The sequence below is a fragment of the Gouania willdenowi genome, chromosome 14 (assembly GCF_900634775.1).
Source record: "Gouania willdenowi chromosome 14, fGouWil2.1, whole genome shotgun sequence".
Lineage (NCBI taxonomy): Eukaryota > Metazoa > Chordata > Actinopteri > Blenniiformes > Gobiesocidae > Gouania > Gouania willdenowi.
The window spans coordinates 36181396-36201304 of NC_041057.1; the positions used below are offsets into that span (position 1 = coordinate 36181396).

The 19909-nt window shown below is 36.5% G+C and overlaps 1 protein-coding gene across 1 annotated transcript in view; it reads left to right on the top strand.

The window, feature by feature from the left end:
- Positions 1-19909, top strand: part of robo3 (roundabout, axon guidance receptor, homolog 3 (Drosophila)) — a 123407-nt gene that overhangs the window by 39372 nt on the left and 64126 nt on the right. The window contains 5 exon segments of the mRNA XM_028466180.1: positions 11663-11820; positions 14257-14377; positions 18850-18974; positions 18976-18989; positions 19574-19701. Coding sequence (XP_028321981.1) covers positions 11663-11820; positions 14257-14377; positions 18850-18974; positions 18976-18989; positions 19574-19701 — 546 coding nt within the window.

Below are 19909 nucleotides of genomic sequence, written 5' to 3' on the forward strand. Positions count from 1 at the left end.
ATGGGCTAGGCCACGCCCATTTTCGCCTGAGCTTTTCTCTGAGCAAAATCGCAAAAACTGGAAAACCTACTTTTTCGAACTCCTCCTTGGGGTTTTGTCCAATCAGCGTAAAACTTGGCACGTAGAGTCTTCAGTCGGACGTGATATACAGTTATCAAAATGAGTTTGTTCTGGTAAATTTTGCGCAAATTATTAACGAGTAAAATTTTCTAGCGAGCGATAAAAATGCGAACTGGCGCATATCTCAGTCAAAATAAATGCTAACACCACCAAATCTGAGATCCTTAGTTGGCATGTGACTGTGAAGAAATGCGCCAAATTTGAATGATGTAGACCACTAGGGGGCGCTACAAATAACGAATATTTATATCTCTTAAATGGAACGACCAATTGTTACCAAATTTGGAGGGTATGAACTTGGGTCACTCCTGAGGTGATATCTCAAAGTTATTCACGATTGGTCAAAGTGGGCGTGGCTTATTACATCATAACATATAAATAAAAAAAAATGTATTTCTGCTGAATTATTATGTTCAGGGCAGTGAAATCTACAGGGTAGATATAGAAGACCACACAGACCACCCATACCAAAAATTGCACCACTACGTGGCGCTATAATTGCAAAAAAATGTTGGCCTTCTAACTTTGACAATTTAATTCACATCTTCATAAAATTCATATCCACATGTTTCCTACATAGAGTCGCATCTTCTGACATAGGCCACGCCCACTCTCACAGCACATTGCTCTTTGTAAGTCACGACATATCACAAACCTACTTTTTCAAATTCCTTTTTGGGGTTTTGTCCAATCAGCGTGAAAATTGGCACATAGAGTATTTATTTGAACCTGATATAAAGTTCAGCAAAAAAAATTTGTTGGCTCAAAATATGCACGAATAATTACTGAGTAAATTTTTCTAGCTGGCTAAAAAATTGCATAACTGTTGCATATCTTGGTCAAAATAAATGCTAACAACACCAAATCTGAGATCCTTGGTTGACATGTGACTGTGGGTGTAAGAGCCAGATTTGAATAAATTAGGCCTCTAGGGGGCGCTGCAATTATGAGAAATTTATATCTCTTAAATGGCACAACTGATTTTTACCAAATTTAGTGGGTATGACGTTGGTTCGCTCCTGGGACCATATCTCAAAGGTAATTGCGATTTGTTAAAGTGGGCGTGGCTTATTACTACATAACATATAAATAAACAAACCTTTATTTCAGCTGAAGTAATATGATGAGGGCAGTGAAATTTACAGGGTAACTATAGAAGAGCACACAGATCACCCAAACCAAAAAGTGCACCACTAGGTGGCGCTATAATGGGTGCAAATGCATTTTGTCCTGTAACTTTCACACTTTAAATCACATCTTCCAAAACTTCATATCCACCTGTTCACAGCAAATGGCACGTTGGTCTGTGTCCTGACGCTCGCCACGAGCCCGTCATCCTTCATGACGTACCTCCATGGACTCCGCGAAACCTGGGGGCCGAGTCGCACGGGAAGGCTTGGCCCCCTTTCATAACTGCTCGCAGTTCTAGTTATTATTTTAATCACAGAGTTTCACACTAACGACACAGACAGAAAACAAACGTGTAGACAAGAAATTACTGTTCTCCATTAACACAAAATAAAACATTAAAAAAGCACAAAATGACTCAGAAAAACACACAAAGTTACAGAAAAATATACATAATAACAACAAAAGTACAAGAAATTAATCAAAACAATAACAAAAATATACAAAATTGCTCCAAAAAACAAATTTAAAGAAAAATGTACAAAATGACAAAAATTTAAAAAAATTACTCCATTAACACAAAATAAAATAAAAACTCACAAAATGCCTCCAAATAACAGAGAAAATTACATAATAATATACAAAACAACAACAAAAGACATTATTCCATTATCACAAATTAAAACTAGAATCCACAAAATGACTCAGAAAAACACACAAAGCAACATAAAAATATACAAAATGAGAACAAAAGTACAAGAAATAAATCATGAGGCACAAAAATATACAAAATGGTGACAAAAAATAAAATCAATTATTCCATAACAAAAATGAAACAAAAAGTCACAAAATGACTCAGATAAACGCACAAAGTTACAGAAAAATATACAAAAAGTACTCCATTAACACAAAACAACAAAAATACACAAAATGCCTGAAAAAAACACACAAAATTACAGAATAAAATGCATAATGATGTCAAAAAAGAAAAGAAATGATTTCATTAACACAAAATAAAATAAATGAACAAACGTGTTTCACTGATGATTTTTCAGCTCGATGCAGAGATGGTTGTGTGTGTTTACTCCTGGATCAGACGCCCCAGCTTTGGTAACAGCATGGAGGGAGGGACCCCCAGGGGCCGGTGGGGGGGTGGGGGCTCCGGGGGGGGTCAGCTGCTAAACGAGCTCAGCTGACGGCGCTAACCAGGAGACAGCGGCGCTAAACGAGTGGACAAAAGAAAATAGAGGGAGTAAATCTGAGACCACAACATGTCAGACAGTGATGAACTGTGTGTGTGTGTGTGTGTGTGTGTGTGTGTGCGTGTGTGTGTGTGTGTGTGTGTGTGTGTGTGTGTGTGTGTGTGTGCGCACTCCAGGCGAGGGTAGAAGGTGACCCTTCTGGATGTGGGGGGGGGACTAATTGAAATGCCCTCTGTTCATTTCACGTTAGCTCCAGCTCTATTTCACCATGAGACGAACATTTTTAAAAGATGAGACGGGATTGGTCGTTTAGTCGAGGCAGTTAAAGTGTGTGAGCAGTGACATCACATTGTGGTTACCCTTTGTGGGGGTGGGGGGACACAGACTGGACATCTGTCTTTAACTGTTTGATCATACCCCCCCCCCCCCCCCCCCCCCCCCTCCAGTTCTGGACAGACGCACACACACACACACACACACTAACATTCTGTTCAGGCTCATTAGTCGTTGTGTACATAGTGGAATGTCTGATCAGGAAGGGGGAGGGGCCACACGGGATAATGAGAGCAGCTGATAAAAGATAAGTGTGTGTGTAGCTGAGCTGTTTTTATTTGGGTTTTTTTCACTCCAAACAGTGGAACCTTTATCACGAGTTACACCCATAAGACTGATGTACGTTGCTGTGCTTTGTGGGCGTTAGTTTTAGTTCAAATAAAAATACTGGATGGAAAACTAAAGACTAGTTGTATGAAAATAGTTAAAGAAAATGTTTGTGGATCAGTGGAGCTCTGCTAGCCTCAACTAGCATCTCAATGCTAACATGTAGCAGCTAGCACCTTAATGCTAACATGTAGCAGCTAACATCTCAATGCTAAAATGTAGCAGCTAGCATATCAATGCTAACATGTAGCAGCTAACATCTCAATGCTAAAATGTAGCAGCTAGCATATCAATGCTAACATGTAGCAGCTAACATCTCAATGCTAAAATGTAGCAGCTAGCATATCAATGCTAACATGTAGCAGCTAACATCTCAATGCTAACATATATAACTTCCAGAGTGGGAGGCAGACATGCTGACAGACCAGTCTCTCAAAGCACGTCATGACTACAGGCGTAAGTGCAACAGGCCGATAGTCGTTCGGTCTGTCCACTGCTGCCTTCTTCGTGATGGGGATGATGGTGGAGGTTTTGAGGCATGGTGGGACGGTGGCTAGTGTCAGGGACAGGTTGAAGATTTGAGTGAAAACACCAGTCAGTTGGTCAGCACATGCTCTGAGTACTTTACCAGGCACTCCGTCGGGGCCGCCTTTCTGGGGTTTACTGACCTTAGAGCACCTCTCACTTCGTGCTCCTGGAGTAACAGTGTGCCAGTGCTGGGGGGGGATGAAGGTGATGTGTCAGCTGAGGGCCTGACCGTCTAAAGCGGGCGAAAAACTGGTTTAGGTCTTCTGCCAGCGACACATCAGTCCTAGTCTCTTGGTTCCTGCTTCTGTAGTTTGTTAAGTGATTTATCCCCTGCCACATCATTTTAGGGTTGTTTACAGCAAAGTGATCTTCGATCCTCCTCTTATAAGCCGCCTTGGCTTCCCTGATGCCTCTTTTCAGGTCCGCCCTTGCCGCTCTGTACGCTGCCCTGTCCCCTCACTTGAAGGCAGAGTTGTGGCTTTTTAAGAGGGATTTCACTTCGCTGTTCATCCAGGGTTTCCGGTTTGGAAACACCCTGACCCTTTCATTGACGGTGACATTGTCAACACAGTTCTTGATGTAGGAGAGTACGGTGTCAGTGTACTCCTGGAGGTTGTGGCTGGAGAATAAATCCCATATAGTTGTTGAGAAGCAGTCCTCCAGCTGAGAGAAGGCTCCTTCAGGCCAGATTTCTATTGTCTTTAACTGAGGCTTTGTTTTCCTCAGCAGGTGGTGTAGGTGGGGGTGAGGGACATGCAAAGATGATCAGATCCAGCCAGATGGGGGAGGGGTGTAGCTTTGTAGGCATGTCTGATGTTGGAGTAAACATGGTCCAAAGTGTTTTCCCCTCTGGTGGCAAAATCCACAAACTGGACGAATTTGGGAAGCACAGTCTTTAGGCATGCTTTATTAAAGTCACCTGCAACGATCAAAACCCCGTCGGGGTGGGCGAGCTGCTGTATGTTTATGGTACTGAGCAGGAGGCTGAGGGCCGAGCTAACGTTAGCATCCGGTGGGATGTAAACAGCCATCACAATAACTACTGTGAATTCCCTCGGGAGATAAAAAGGTCTGCAGGAGACTGCCAGAACCTCTAAATCAGGAGAGCAGTGTGTGTCAATGATCCTGCTGTTCCCACACCACTCGTTATGTACGTAAACACCTCCACCTCTGCTCTTACCCGAGTCTCTGTTTCTGTCGTGCCGGTGTAGCGTGCGGCTTGCTAGCTTGACAGCAGCGTCGGGAACCAGCGGGTGAAGCCATGACTCCGTGATGAGGATGATGCTGCAGTTCCAAACAAAGCTCATCGTGGCCATCTGTAACTCCAAAAACAAAAGAACTGATCATGGACTTCAGGAAGAGCCGAGCGGGCCCAGCCCTACTCTATATCCACGGAGACCGAGTGGAGAGGGGCCACACCATGAGGTTCCTGGGCGTGCAGATCTCTGATGATCTCTCCAGAAGATCACTGGCTGCTCTCTGCCCAGCCTGGACTCTCGCTACCTCAGCAGAGCAGGAAACATCATCAAGGACTCCTCCCACCCCAGTAACCACTTGTTTGACCTTTAACCAGGACAAACAGACTCAGTCATAGCTTCTTTCACAGAACTATCACTGTAATAAACAAATCCGCTCACATCGCTCACATACTGATCATATTGATCTTGTGCAATAAAACATTTAGTTGTTATTTGTAGATCTGTACATTCAAGCTGCTATCTGTGTATTTATCTGTACATATTATTGTGTCATATTTAAATTTTCTATTGTTTTTGCTGTTTTTATATTTATTTTCTTCTCACTGGCACCTTGGAGTTGTACTTAAATTTCAATGTACCCTGTACAAGGACAATAAAAGGATATTCTATTCTATTCTATATAACAGCTACATTAACATTTGCTTTGATTATGGGCGGAGCTCCTAGAGCAGTTAAGACGTCCTCCTCATTAACATATGTACTGTAGCTCCTTGTGTTGTTGCTATAGTTGTTTGATGCTGTTGTAACGTTATGTTATGATTTGTGTTTAAAACACATCAATCTGTGGATAAATAGATCAAATAAACTTCAAATAAAATAAAATCAATTTGAATGTTAAGTATAGACAGAAAATAAATGAAGTTAAATCATAACTTAATTTGATTAAGTTATGGTTATGATTATGATTATGATTATGAAAGGGACCAGGACTTTCTGCAACGCAACTGGACACAATATTTGTGTAACGTATTGGATTCTGTCTCTCAATATAATATAATATAATATAATATAATATAATATGATATGATATGATATAATATAATATGATATGATATGATATGATATGATATGATACATTATGACATAATATAATATGATATGACGTGGTTAGATATGTGCTCATCTCCTCTGATTAAAGGGATTATCGTCGCTTTGTTGAAGGGGTTTAAAGAAGGGGTCAAAGGGCACCATCTAATACGGGGCCCCAGGGGCCTCCTGGGTAATTGTGAGTGACTAATAAAGTTTAGCAGAGGCTTTTTGGACTGAGTAGAAGGAGGACGAGGAAGGATCAGAGCCCTGGAGCTACAACATGTTGGTGTTTTAACTTTATTCAAATAGAACCAGACTTTGTGCGTGTGGTTCAGGAACCTGCACAGTGTGTACTTTAGATTTATTAGAACCACTGAAAGCTTGTTAATACTTCAATGATAAATGTCTCCTGATGAGACCATCTCCAATGACCTTGATCACAAACAAAAGGAGGAGATTTATCCTTGCACGCGCTCAGAAAGGACGCCACGCTATCTCTGACAGGAAGAGGAATGAGGATCAGTGGATACGCCACGCCCTGATGAGGATGGATGGAGGGATTCATAGATACAGAACATGGATGCTAATGCTAGTGCTAACATCCCAGAGCTTCCTGGACTGAAGTGAAGGCAGATCATTAATCACATGAGGCAGTGACATCACTGCTCATTTACACATGTTATTAATACACAGGGAATAAAACCTGTAATAATCACATCAGCATCTGATCACCTGACTCAGTTAGCAACACGCTATGAAGCTAGCTTAAAAACCTTTTTACATCGTTTAGCAGCGTTTTCAGTCACAATAACAACAGGAACAGTTAATGATGTTGTTGTAAAATTCTTTTGTTTGAGAAGAAGAGCTCTCCTAAGGGACCTTTACTCTACCTTAAACAGTGCGCTGACATGCTCTGGTGGCTGGAGTTGGAGAGTAAATGACAGACTGTTGAAGAAGGATAGAAGAACTTCCACACAAACGTTTACTGTTGGTATAATTCTTAGGATTTTATTGGTAGAAAGAATGTTTAACGTGTGGTAATTAGTTTGTTTTATAAAGGAAGGTTAAATGTTCTTTCCACTAATGATGCATCAACAGCGATCTATTTAAGGGAGAGTAAAGGACCCTTAGGAGAGCTCTTCTTCTCAGCTTCATTGCCTGCTACAGTCACCCTCTGCGATAGAAATATCGTTTGTGTTTTCATGGTTGAGCTTTTTATTAGGTTAAATATTTTTCATTGTAAAGTTGTCTTTTGTCAATAACGTGTTGTTTTCTTTTGTTTTCTTAGTAAAGACGTTTGTGCTGAAGTGAAAAATCTTTTTACAGCAAATTCTTACAAAATTATTACATTTTCCTCAAATTATTACATAATATTTTCCTTAAATAAATAGAAATTTGTCCCAAAAAGTGTAGATCCCATCATCATCATAATCCTAATCTATAATTTAAATTAAACTCAGCAGCTTCAGTGAATCCTAAAATAACTTAAAGTCACTTTATGAAACACTTTTTATTCTTCACCTCTGAACACAAAGCTGACTCTGCGTCGCTGAAAATTCACTTCATGCTGTGACTTGCACTCTCTGACGTGTGTGTGTGTGTGTGTGTGTGTGTGTGTGTGTGTGTGTGTGTGTGTGTGTGTGTGTGTGTGTGTGTGTGAGTGTGTGTGTGTGTGTGTGTGTGTGTGTGTGTGTGTGTGTGTGTGTGTGTGTGTGTGTGTGTGTGTGTGTGTGTGTGTGTGTGTGTGTGTGTGTGTGTGTGTGTGTGTGTGTGTGTGTGTGTGTGTGTGCGCTATCATAAGTGATCTGTGTGAATGTAAATGAGCTCCGTTTCCTTCCATGAATCATTCAGATCATGGTTGATTCACAGAAGAGCAATTTCATATTTTCTCCAACGAGCTGCAGCAGAGCAGAGCGAAGGTGTTTTAGTGGATTTATGATGGCAAGCAACGAAGTACAAATACTTTGTTACTGTACTTACTTTAAGTCATTTTTTCTGGTATCTACTTTACTTGAGAATTTATTTTTTTTGGCAGCTTTTTACTTTTTACTCCTTACATTTTCTAAAATGACATCACGACATAAAAAAAGCAAATTATTTGGTAGTTTGAGTTTTTAAGGGACCTGTCTAACAGGTGCTCTGGGTTTTATTGAGCATTTGCATTTTTTTAAACATTTCATTTTTATTTAGTGTTAAATTCTCCAGGTGTTCAAAAGTAACAGATTTCATTTATTTTCATGTACCAGTTTTCTACAAATCCTCAAAAAATTAAAGAAATGGAATTTGATGGTTTAAAAACCCTGTCTTATTATTAGGGACATTTGTTTAACTTTTTTAGTACATTTAGTTGCATTTACTTTTTACTTTTACTCAGGTAAGGGAACAACTTCAATACGTTTACTTTTACCAGTCATTTTTTATTCAAGTATCTATACTTTTACTTGAGCAAGGCAGATTTATTTATATAGTGCATTTCATACACAAGGCAACTCAATGTGCTTTACATGATAAAACATTCAATTGTTTAAAATCAATAAGAACATTTAAAATCATCAGTAAAATCAATTAAAATCATCAGTAAAATCATCATGACATCATCAACATGACCATAAATCTCTCTCTCAATCATAGAGAAAAAAAGTTCCTTTAACTTTGATTTAAAAATGTTCACATGTGATGCTGACTTCAGCTCTGCTGCAGTTTGTTCCACTTCTTTGCAGCATAACAACTAAACACAGCATCACCATGGTTACTGTGAGCTCTGGGCTCCACTATCTGACCTGTGTCCATAGATCTCAGAGACCTGCTGGGTTCATACCTGACTAACATCTCACTGATGTATTCTGGACCAAACCCATTCACACATTTATAACCAGCAGCAGAACTTTACAGTCTCCTCTGAGGCTGACTGGGAGCCAGTGTAATGTGTTCTGACCTCTTTGTTCTGGTTCAGACCTGAGCTGCAGCGTTCTGAACCAGCTGTAGATGTTTGATGAAGACCATTACAATAGTCCAGTCTGCTGGAGATAAAAGCATGGACCAGTTTCTCCTGATCTTTCTGAGTCATTAAACCTTTCACTCTGGAGATGTTCTTTAGGTGGTAGAAGATGTTTTTGTGATAGATTTGATCTGATGCTGAATGTCAGATCTGAGTCAATCAGAACACCAAGGTTTTTGACTTGGTCTTTATCTTCTAAAGATCCAGACTCAGATACTTGCTGACAGCAGTCCTCTTTTCCTTGTTACCAAAGACAATCACCTCCATCTTGTCATGGTTTAGTTGAAGGAAGTTTTCACTCATCCATCAGTTTACTTTTTCTAAACAGTCACACAACACCTCAATGGGACCATAGTCATCTGGGTTCAGTGATAGATATAGTTGTGTGTCATCTGCATAGCTCTGATAATCAACCTTACAGTTGTGTAAAATTTGTCCTAAAGGAAGCATATAAAGGCTAAACAGAAGAGGTCCAAGAACAGATCCCTGAGGAACCCCACAGGACATTGGTAATCTGTCAGATTCAAAGTTTACAATGTTTACAAAATAACTTTGATCCTCCAAGTAGAACTTAAACCATTACTTTAACATTTAGTCCAACCCATGTTTACAATCTGTGCAACAACATTGTATGATCTACAGTGTCAAATGCAGGCCCCTCCAGGCCAACTCAGCTCCTCCCCTGTCAGCTCATCATCATCATCCTCACTCTCAAACCTTCCTCCATTTGTAACGTGAGAGCCTCAAAGCTCCAGAGACCAAGAATGGAAGTAGACGATGATGCCTTCAGGTGTCAGACATGAGTGGAGGACAGAAGGACGCTATGCACTCATAGAGACCATACAGAACTATACATAATATATCATATATATATATATAAATACCATACAGGACTATCAGAGTTTTATTTACATACATTTTAATAGATAGAGAATAAATTTTTTTCCAAAATTTAAAATGAAAAAACCAAACCACTGAAATAAATTATTATGCAAATGATTATTCCCTTTGCATATACAGTATGTCTCTGAATGTTACTGACCCCTAAAAATAAAACATTGCAATTGTATAAATTAATATTAAATCAATTAAAAATGTGAAAATATTAATTTCACGCTGACATTCCATCAATACACAATATAAAATAAAATAATCAAATGTTTAACTTGACCCACTCATTAAATAATATTGTACAGATCTATAACTGACTGAGCTGCTGAAACAGAGACAAATTAAATAAGTTGTCTCATTAAAACACAGTGTATTAAAGATGTTGATGAAAATCATCTTATATTTATATATTTATTATTATTATTATTATGATTGTTATTATTATTATTATTATTGTTATTGTTATTTTTATTATTATTATTATTATTATTATTAGTGTTCTAACCCAGACCTTCATCTAAACATCCACACTACAGAACTCACTCACACGTGCTGTCCCTGAGCAGAGAAAAAGCCAAAAATTGAACATATTGTGCAACTGTTTGTTAATAAATATGTCTGTGTACCATTTTGATCATTGAATTTAACCCAGAATTGTCTTTCTAGTCAGACTTTATTTAAAATAAAATCATTGACATTAATATTGTATATTACCATATTGTACAGTCGTGACGTAGTTCAGAGGATCTCTGAGAAACATGCGCTGACAGACACTGAAACCAGATGCTATCGATGCTCAGCGTGTGTCAGTCTGATGTGTAGAGGTGTGTGTTGAAGGAACTACACATACCTACAGTGTTAATGACACAAACATAAAACACACTCACTGCTCCGTCTCAAACTCTGCTTAGGAGAGGCTTTAGTGCTCCGATGTGTTCAATACAGACGTTCTGTGAGTCCACGGACACGTTGGTCATCACAACATCCTGTTTCCGTTGGCTTATTTCAGCAAGAGACGTGTTTCAGCCAAAAAACTTTTTAGTTTTTCCTTTGCTGTGTGTGAATGATTTATTATTGATGATGTGTGTGTGTGTGTGTGTGTGTGTGTGTGTGTGTGTGCGTGTGCGTGTGCGTGCGCGTGTGCGTGTGCGTGTGTTAGTACTCCACCTCCACTGTCCACCTGTCAATATGGGCTATAACGTTTATTTTGCCTATCATTCAAAACGGCATACAGCTTATAATTGATCTGCTCCAGACACACACACACACACACAATTCTTAAGATAAAATGCTTTATTTTGTACTTTTATATTCTAACTTGAACTTTATTTTGGAATTTTTAGTTGAAGAGCAATAAACACATATTGCAATGTTATGGAATATATATATATATATATATATATATATATATATATATATATATTTTTTTTTTTTTTTTTTTATTTCTTTTTCGATATGTAAATCAACTTGTATGAATTACTTTTATTCAATTAATGGGGAGCTAATCGAATCAAACTGGAAAAAATAATGGCTAGATGAATTGTTTAAATAATAATTGTTTATTCCAGCCCTAGTTGTGGCCTATTCCAGATTAATTATATTCATATTTTCATTTGTAACGAGGTGCAAAAATAAAAGTAAAGGATTAAAATATTTATTTTTTTTACTTTTAAATGTAGTAGAGTAAAAGTAAAAGTGCTGATATAAAAAAAACTAAAGTACAAATCATCATAAAAACCTATTTAGTTATTGTACAGAAGTACATTTACTTTGTTACTATAGAAACACACACGCACACACAGAGCTGCTTCATCCTCTCTAACCTTCCGCCTCCTCCTCTTCATCAGTTCTCAGAGACGACTTCCGTCTGACGCCCAGTGACGTGGTGGTGGCGGCGGGGGAGCCGGCCGTGATGGAGTGCGTCCCCCCCAGGGGTCACCCTGAGCCCACCATCTCCTGGAAGAAGAACAACATCAGAGTAACTGACAGAGATGAGAGGATTACTGTGAGTTCACTACAGTCACATGATTCATAAACATCTGTAACACTGTAAGCCCCGCCCACAAAGTTACACTGAAGGGGTCAGTCAGGATCTCATTAAAATATGAAATAATCATTCAGAACCTTTTCTTTAGCTGAGGAGATAAATATGGACCAGTTTGAGATCAAAAGGGATTTTATGCACAAAAAACATCAATTTCCACATAAATGTGTCCTAGTCTGCACTGTCCAGGGTTGGGTCAATTACATTTTTCAATTACAATTATGTCTGAAAGTAAATTACATTTACATTCTCAGTTACTAAAGTTTAATTTCAATTAATCACAATTACTGAGCCTTTAATAAATAACCTTATTTAACTTAACCTTCATCTTGTGCTAGCTTTCTGTTAGCATCTCTAATGCTAACAGCTCAGTTTGACCCATGTCATAAATCTAACACTAATAAATATTATTTATCATTTATTGATTACCTTGTTAGACTTCCTAATCAATGATTATACTGTAATAATATTTATGGTGTGGGTGTCTATTTTATTTAAATGGTAAAATAATTGTGAAGAGAAGTGACATGTTTCAGATCTACTTATTTTAATAATTATTAACTACATATGTGTAATAGAACTGTAACATGGTTCCCCAGGTTTGCGTTTAATTCAGTTGTAATTGACTGTTTTTATAGAATTTTCATTAAAATTACAATTAAAAAGTCAATTATCTGAACCCAATTACAATTAAATTTTGATTACAACAGCAAAAGATTTTTTTCCAATTACAAATACAATTATAATTATGTCATAATTGTAATTAATTACCAATTATGCAATTACAATTATAAATGATCCCCACCCTGGCTCTTCCACATTTAAATAATATATACAGTATATTATCACTGACAATATCTAATCAATACGTGACATAAATCAGTCTCTGATCTTAACCGTGATTTTCTTCATTTTGTGACCAAATAATTTAATAATTGAGGGAAATTTTGTTTCGTTGAAATTTGAGATATTTATAACAGAGTTATTTGGTAATTTACACAATTATTCCTGCTTTTTTTGTCTTTTTTACTTTCTCCTCGGGTCCAAATTGGGTGCACTAAAGGGCCTGATTGGGCCCCGAGCCTTGGGTTTGACACATGTTCCTCTAACACAGCGGTTCCTAATCTCTCCTTCAGACATTTAACTCTAACCATGTTCCTCCTACTGCTGCACACTTAAAAACAGGATAATGTAATGTCATATACAGTGTCCCTGAATGTTACCTCATGTTGAGGATTCATTTATAATATTATTATATATTATATCGTATTCAGAATGATCATATTTAACTAATTATCCTACTGGTATTTTCACTGATAAATAATGAATCTATTCAACATTAGTTTATTAAACATTTATCAGTAAAACAACATATTGAACTCACTACATATTTAATGAGATTATGAACAATGCATGGAGGCATTTAATGATTAACAGTTGAAAAAACTCAAAATTCTTACAAAATCCTTAAATTTTCCTCAAATTATTACATCATATTTCCCTTAATCAAATATCAATTGGTCACAAAATCAAGATAATTTAAAGTGTAGACTCTAACCCTAATCTGTTAGTTATTGATTGGATATTAACAGTTTATTACATATTTTAGTATTGTGTTGTGCTCTGTACATCAGTATTATGGGTATACTGGGAACTGGTGACATGAAAAAGGTTCCAAGTTGTTTTGTGCATTTTTTTCTATAATTAATTTATCGTAATTACCACATTAAAGTCCCAGCACTAGATTTAATAAAAGTTAATAATAGTTCATATTATAATTCATGTTTTCCTCTGTTTTTGACCAGTTGAATTCATGCTTTTTAATTATACCTATTTTAATTGTACTTTTATTTGGAAATTGTTTCACAATTGTAGACCTAAGTTTCACAATTTATGCTCTAAAACACCTGTGTCCAACTCATGGCCCGGGGGCCAAATCTGGCCCTTTGGAGCATCCAATTCGGCCCTCAGGGGAAAGTAAATATTATAAATAAAACATGAATCATCGTGTAAATTTAAAAAAAAAAATCAACACTCTTGGTGCTTATATCACATGATTGCAGTCATTTTTTATGTTTATGCTGAAAACTCAAAATTCTTACAAAATTCTTAAAATTTTCCTCAAATTATAAGATAACATTTCCCGTATTTAAATATAAATAATTGGTCACAAAATGTAGGAAATGTAAAGTGTAGATCCTGTTGGGACTGAAATCTGTCATTTATTGCATAGATATGAACAGTTTCCTACATATTTAATATTTTATGTAAATATAGAAGTGTAATCTAGGGAACAACAATGTTGAAATGACTTATGTTTTCCAACATAAAATCTGTGGCCCACTAGAGGTCAAACTGCTCTGTATAAACTAAAATGACTTCTTTGTTTTCCTTTAGATTCGTGGAGGAAAGTTGATGATTTCCAACACCAGGAAAAGTGACGCAGGCATGTACGTGTGTGTGGGAACCAACATGGTGGGAGAGAAGGACAGTGATCCTGCTGAGCTGGTTGTGTTTGGTAAGTTATCATCTGTACATGACATCACAGCAAATAGAAGTTTATAATGTTTATTGATCACTAGTCGTCCAGAGTCAAATCAATAAATCTGTGTTCATATATTAAGATAATAAAGGATGGAAAACTCCAGATCATCTTCTGTTTCATAAGATGATTAAAGATGGAAATCCTGGTTTTAATCAGAAATTAAATTATATATTATCTACCTATAAAAGCAAGGGAGGTGTGTGTGTGTGTGTGTGTGTGTGTGTGTGTGTGTGTGGTGTGTGTGTGTGTGTGTGTGTGTGTGTGTGGTGTGTGTGGTTGTTGTGTGGTGTGTGTGTGTGTGTGTGTGTGTGTGTGTGGTGTGTGTGTGTGTGTGGTGTGTGTGTGTGTGTGTGTGTGGGTGGTGTTTGCGTGCGTGCGTGTGTGCGTGCGTGCGTGCGTGTGTGTGGAGCAAATATCTCCAGGACGTGATCCCAGTTGGTCCTGAAACACGGTCGACGGGCTCCAAATACCCCGAGTGTGTGTATCTGTTATTTTGGAGTAATTTTGTCATTTCAAAATGTCTATTTTAATTTTATTTCACTTCTGAACGGCCCCGAAATGAAAACTACTCAGCTTTTGACCTCAGGGTGTGAGGGGGCGCTAGAGCACCATCTATATCTATTTCACAGCACAGCTCACTTCCGGTGCGTGCGTGAGCTCCCGTGGACTTCTCTTTTCTATTTTTAGGAAAAATACTTTTTTACTGTTCTTTGTTTGGTGATAATGTTTCAAAACATTTATTTTCATGTTAGTTTGACCTTTCACTATTTAGACCAGACAGACCTCACCCGGAAGTTATTGACGGCAATGGTTGCTGTGTTGAAAGCTGCACATTTTGTGCGTGTGTGTGAGAACCAACGTAGGAGATTAGAGTCCAGGTAGAGTCTCTCACACACACACACACACACATTGATCAGGTGGGCGTCACTATCAATCACCGTCTACGTGACATGTGTGCAGGTATGTGAGTGTTGAGTGAATAACGGACCACCATTTAGTCTGGTTACAGTCTGTGTCACTACACCCGTCCATAGGGTGGTAGTGACTGTAGTGTTACAGTCAGATCTAAGTGTTTACATGTTACATAGTGAAGGTCATCTGATTACTGCAGCTTCTCTCACGTCACACCTGCCTCTACATCTGACTACTGACAATAGATACGTTTAGTGAACGTTAGACAGGTACACGTGGATGGACTGGTGTGTATGAATTTAGAATGGACCCCCCCCCCAACACACACCAAACAACAAAAATATGAAAATGACTCAAAATACACAAAACTAAATATTTAAACAAAAAATACACAAAACGCAACAGAAATGCAAAAAACTACACTAAAAAAAGATACAAAATGACTCCAGAATCACACTACAAATGCAACAAAAAACAATAATTATACAAAAAAAATGCACAAATGACATAAAACAAAAAACTAAACAATATTTATACAGGAAGTACACAAAACGACAACAGAAATGCACAAAAATATACAAAAGGCTCCAAAAACACACAAAATGACTCCAAAAAACATATATTACAGAAAAATACACCAAACAACAACAAAAATATGAAAATGACTCAATATACACAAAACTAAATATTTATACTAAAAATACACTAAAATGACAACAGAAATGCACAAAACTACATTAAAAAATAAACAACAAAATTCACAAAATGACTCCAGAATAACACTGCAATGGCAACAACAAACAATAAAGAAAACAAAAAATATAAAAATGAGTAAAAAACCAACACATTAATCATGCGCATGTCTCATAGAATACAACCAGGGAAATTACACGTTATTTTACTTTGCACCTGCAAATATACCCCTTAATAATGCTACAGAGTATTTTATTATTATGCCCGTAATTGACAACTCTCCTTAAGCGCCCTCTATATGAATGCATACTTCTGACGGGCACTGTACTAGTATTATAAACCCATTATATATGAAAAATAAAGGTAGAGATTTAAGTAGGGATGTAACGTTTGACTCAACTCCCGATACGATTCGATTCACGATACTGGGTTCACGATACGATTCTCTCACGATTTATTTTACAAAATGGGACTGTAGACATATGATGATTGAAAAATATTCCTTTATTTTTTTTGGGAAAATACTGTATTGTTTTCCTTTTATTTTTCATTGTCAAAAGAATCCTTTGATAAACTATTTAAAACAATGCAACTTAACTAAAAATAAATCTTGAATGAAATAAATAAAGGAATAATACAAATGAAGAAGAAGCCTATTAATTTATATTGTGGTTCTATAGTAAACAATGCAAAACTGCATAATAGTTGTTTTTAAAAGTGCACTTTATTCACCATTAGATTGCTTTACTTACTTATTTATTATTTTCACTGTTTTATGAGCAACGATACACACATGATTTACATAATTATCTAGATTATTAATAATTTATTAATCATCTAGCTCAGGGGTGTCAAACTAATATTGTCAAAGGGCCACATATGACCCAGTTTGACCTAAAGTGGGCCGGACCAAAAAAAAACGTATGTTTTTATGAAGGAAAAAAACACCAATTCAAACAAACTCCTGAATATTAACAATTGGTAAAAATGCTTTGACATTGCAACAAATTTTCTGAAAATTACCAATGTAATTTGACAGAATTCTGTGGAATAATTTGCGTGAATTTTCCAGGATTATGAAAATAGTGAATTAATATTACTGTAAATATTGTAGTACTTCAACCTCCATCTTATTTATTCTACAATTTATTGATCATTTATAATAAGTCCTGTTTTTCATGTATTTTTTAGTTTAAACAACGTCCTTTGACGGGCCAAACTGGGCCCGCAGGCCTCGAGTTTGATATACTGTATATGATCTAGAGCAGCATTTCTCAAATGGGGGTACGTGTACCTCGAGGGGTACACAATTACACTACAGGGGGTACGAGAGAGAGAGAATGGAAAATTAACAATAAAGTGTCAGTTTAAATGATAAAAACTACAGAAATCAATCTATTCAGGATCCATTAAATCAACCTTGGGGTCAGGACCCCATTTGGGGTCGTCTGAAATCTCTGAAAAATAAAATAGATTTTTTAAATGTTTAAATTCTTCTTCCTTCTTTTAATGAAATCAACACAATCTTAAACAACTGTTTCTATATTTTCACTTTATGAAATATAAATGTAGTAAAAATAAATCTGAGCTCAAATATTAAACTGATTCTTTGGCGTCACCATAAATTCTTGATATCAATCATTATGATCCAAAAAAGGTTGAGAACCACTGCATTAAATAATGTTTAATTCACTTGTTTACAAAATGAGTTTATTTAATTATCACTCATTCATTATGATCTATAGATGTTTTTAAATAGTTTTATCAGATAAATGTTGATTGACAAAGAGGGGCGTTGGATTCAGAAATAAGAGAAAGTGGGACTAGAACCTAAACAGTTAGAGAACCAATGATTTAGATAGATTATTGAATAGTGAATTCATCTTATTTTAAATCAGAAGTAAATAGTGATAAACTGTGCTGTAAACACACATTTCTGATGTTTTGTTTCTTTAAAATTTAAATGGTCGATTTATAAAAAACATTTATCAGAAAATGAAAGCAGGTCAAACATTTAATTCCATATATTTAAATATAAAGAGGAGTTAAACACTATTTAAAAGGGATGTAACGATTCACTCAACTCCCGATACGATTCGATTCACGATACTGAGTTCACGATACGATTCTCTCACGATTTATTTTACAAAATGGGACTGTATATAAATGACTGAAAAATATTCCTTTACTTTACTATTTTTCATTCTCAAAAGAATCCCTTGATAAACTATTCAAAATGATGCAATTTAACTAAAAATAAATCTTGAATGAAATAAATAAAGGAATAATACAAATGAAGAAGAAGTCTATTAATTTAAATTCTGGTTCTATAGTAAACAATACAAAACTACATAATAGTTCTTTTTCTTTTTAAAAGTGCAACTGAAAATGTATTTTGTGCCTTAACAATTGGACTTTAAAAAAACAGTAATTTTACGGTATTTAGGTCAGATATTTGTTTAGACCAGCAGAGGGCGCTGGTAACCCAGTGGTCGGTTGGCATGCAGATATCTTGCAGTGAAGAAGAGATGCTATGCTAGCAGACAGAGCTAATAGAAAAACGTGACTTTTACAGATATTCACGTAATGTTACAGATATTCTTTCGGTGCTAAAGGGGTAATGAATCATTTATGAACATGTTTAAGAGTAGAAGATGGCCAGAAAGAAAGTATTAGCAGATTTCGCTCGCCACCAACACTTCTGGGTAGCGTACCCTCTGCTGGTTAAAAAAAGTACTGCGATTCAATTTTAACAGCATCGATTAAGCCTTACGATTAAGCGTTACATCCCTACTATTGAATGTAATAAATAGATAAATATATGTGTAATGTTCCATCAGAGAGGCCCGTGTTCACCAAACATCCAGTGAACCAGGTGGTTCTCGCTGAAGATACGGTGGATTTCTTCTGTGAGGTTCATGGAGACCCCGCCCCCTCCGTCCAGTGGAGGCGGGAGGAAGGAGAAACTGCCTCGAGGACGGTGAGTTACACTCCCTATCTGCTGTTAATTACCCCAGCATGCATCAGGGCAATTGTTGTTGTTGAAGCCAGACGATGGGCTCAATTATCATTTGTAATTGTGTAAATCCGCTTTTTAACGTTTTACCTCAGACATTCTTCAGCAATTTAGACCTTAAACATGTTCAGCTAATGCTAACATTAGGCTAATGCTAATGTTAGGTTTATGTGAATGCTGAGTTAATGCTCATGCTAAGCTAGTGCGGAAGCGACGGTGGGCTCGCACCATTCTCAGGAGATGAAAATATTCTAGTTCTAATTATAAACACAAACCTGTTCCACTTCTATGTCTGACACATACGTAGTTAATCATTATTCAAATATGTTTCAGATCAATTAAGGATCATTTTATCATTTAAAAACCTATAAATCTATGGGTTTAGTGACATAATAAAGGCTCAGATGCCCACATCATAAATATTAATAACAATATTTTCACACACACACCTTCTAAAAGTTCTTTTTTTCTAAGCAGCTCAGCTTTGAAATAAACATATTCATATTCTCACCTTTTCTCCACTATTTTTGATCTTTTTTTTGTTTCAGATTTGATATCCGCAGCGACAATAATCTACGTCTGAGTTCAGTACGAGCTGAGGATGAGGGAACGTACACGTGTGTGTCAGAGAACAGCGTGGGAAAGGCTGAGGCCTCGGCTACTCTACAAGTACACGGTAAGAACCATATATAATAATAATAATAATGATGATAATAATGATAATAATATTGATGATAATAATAATAATGATAATGATAATGATAACAATAATAATAATAATAATAATAAAATAATAATAATGATGATAATAATAAGATGAAACATGATGATACTATAATGATGATATGCTGATAATATAATAATATATAATACTTAATAATAAT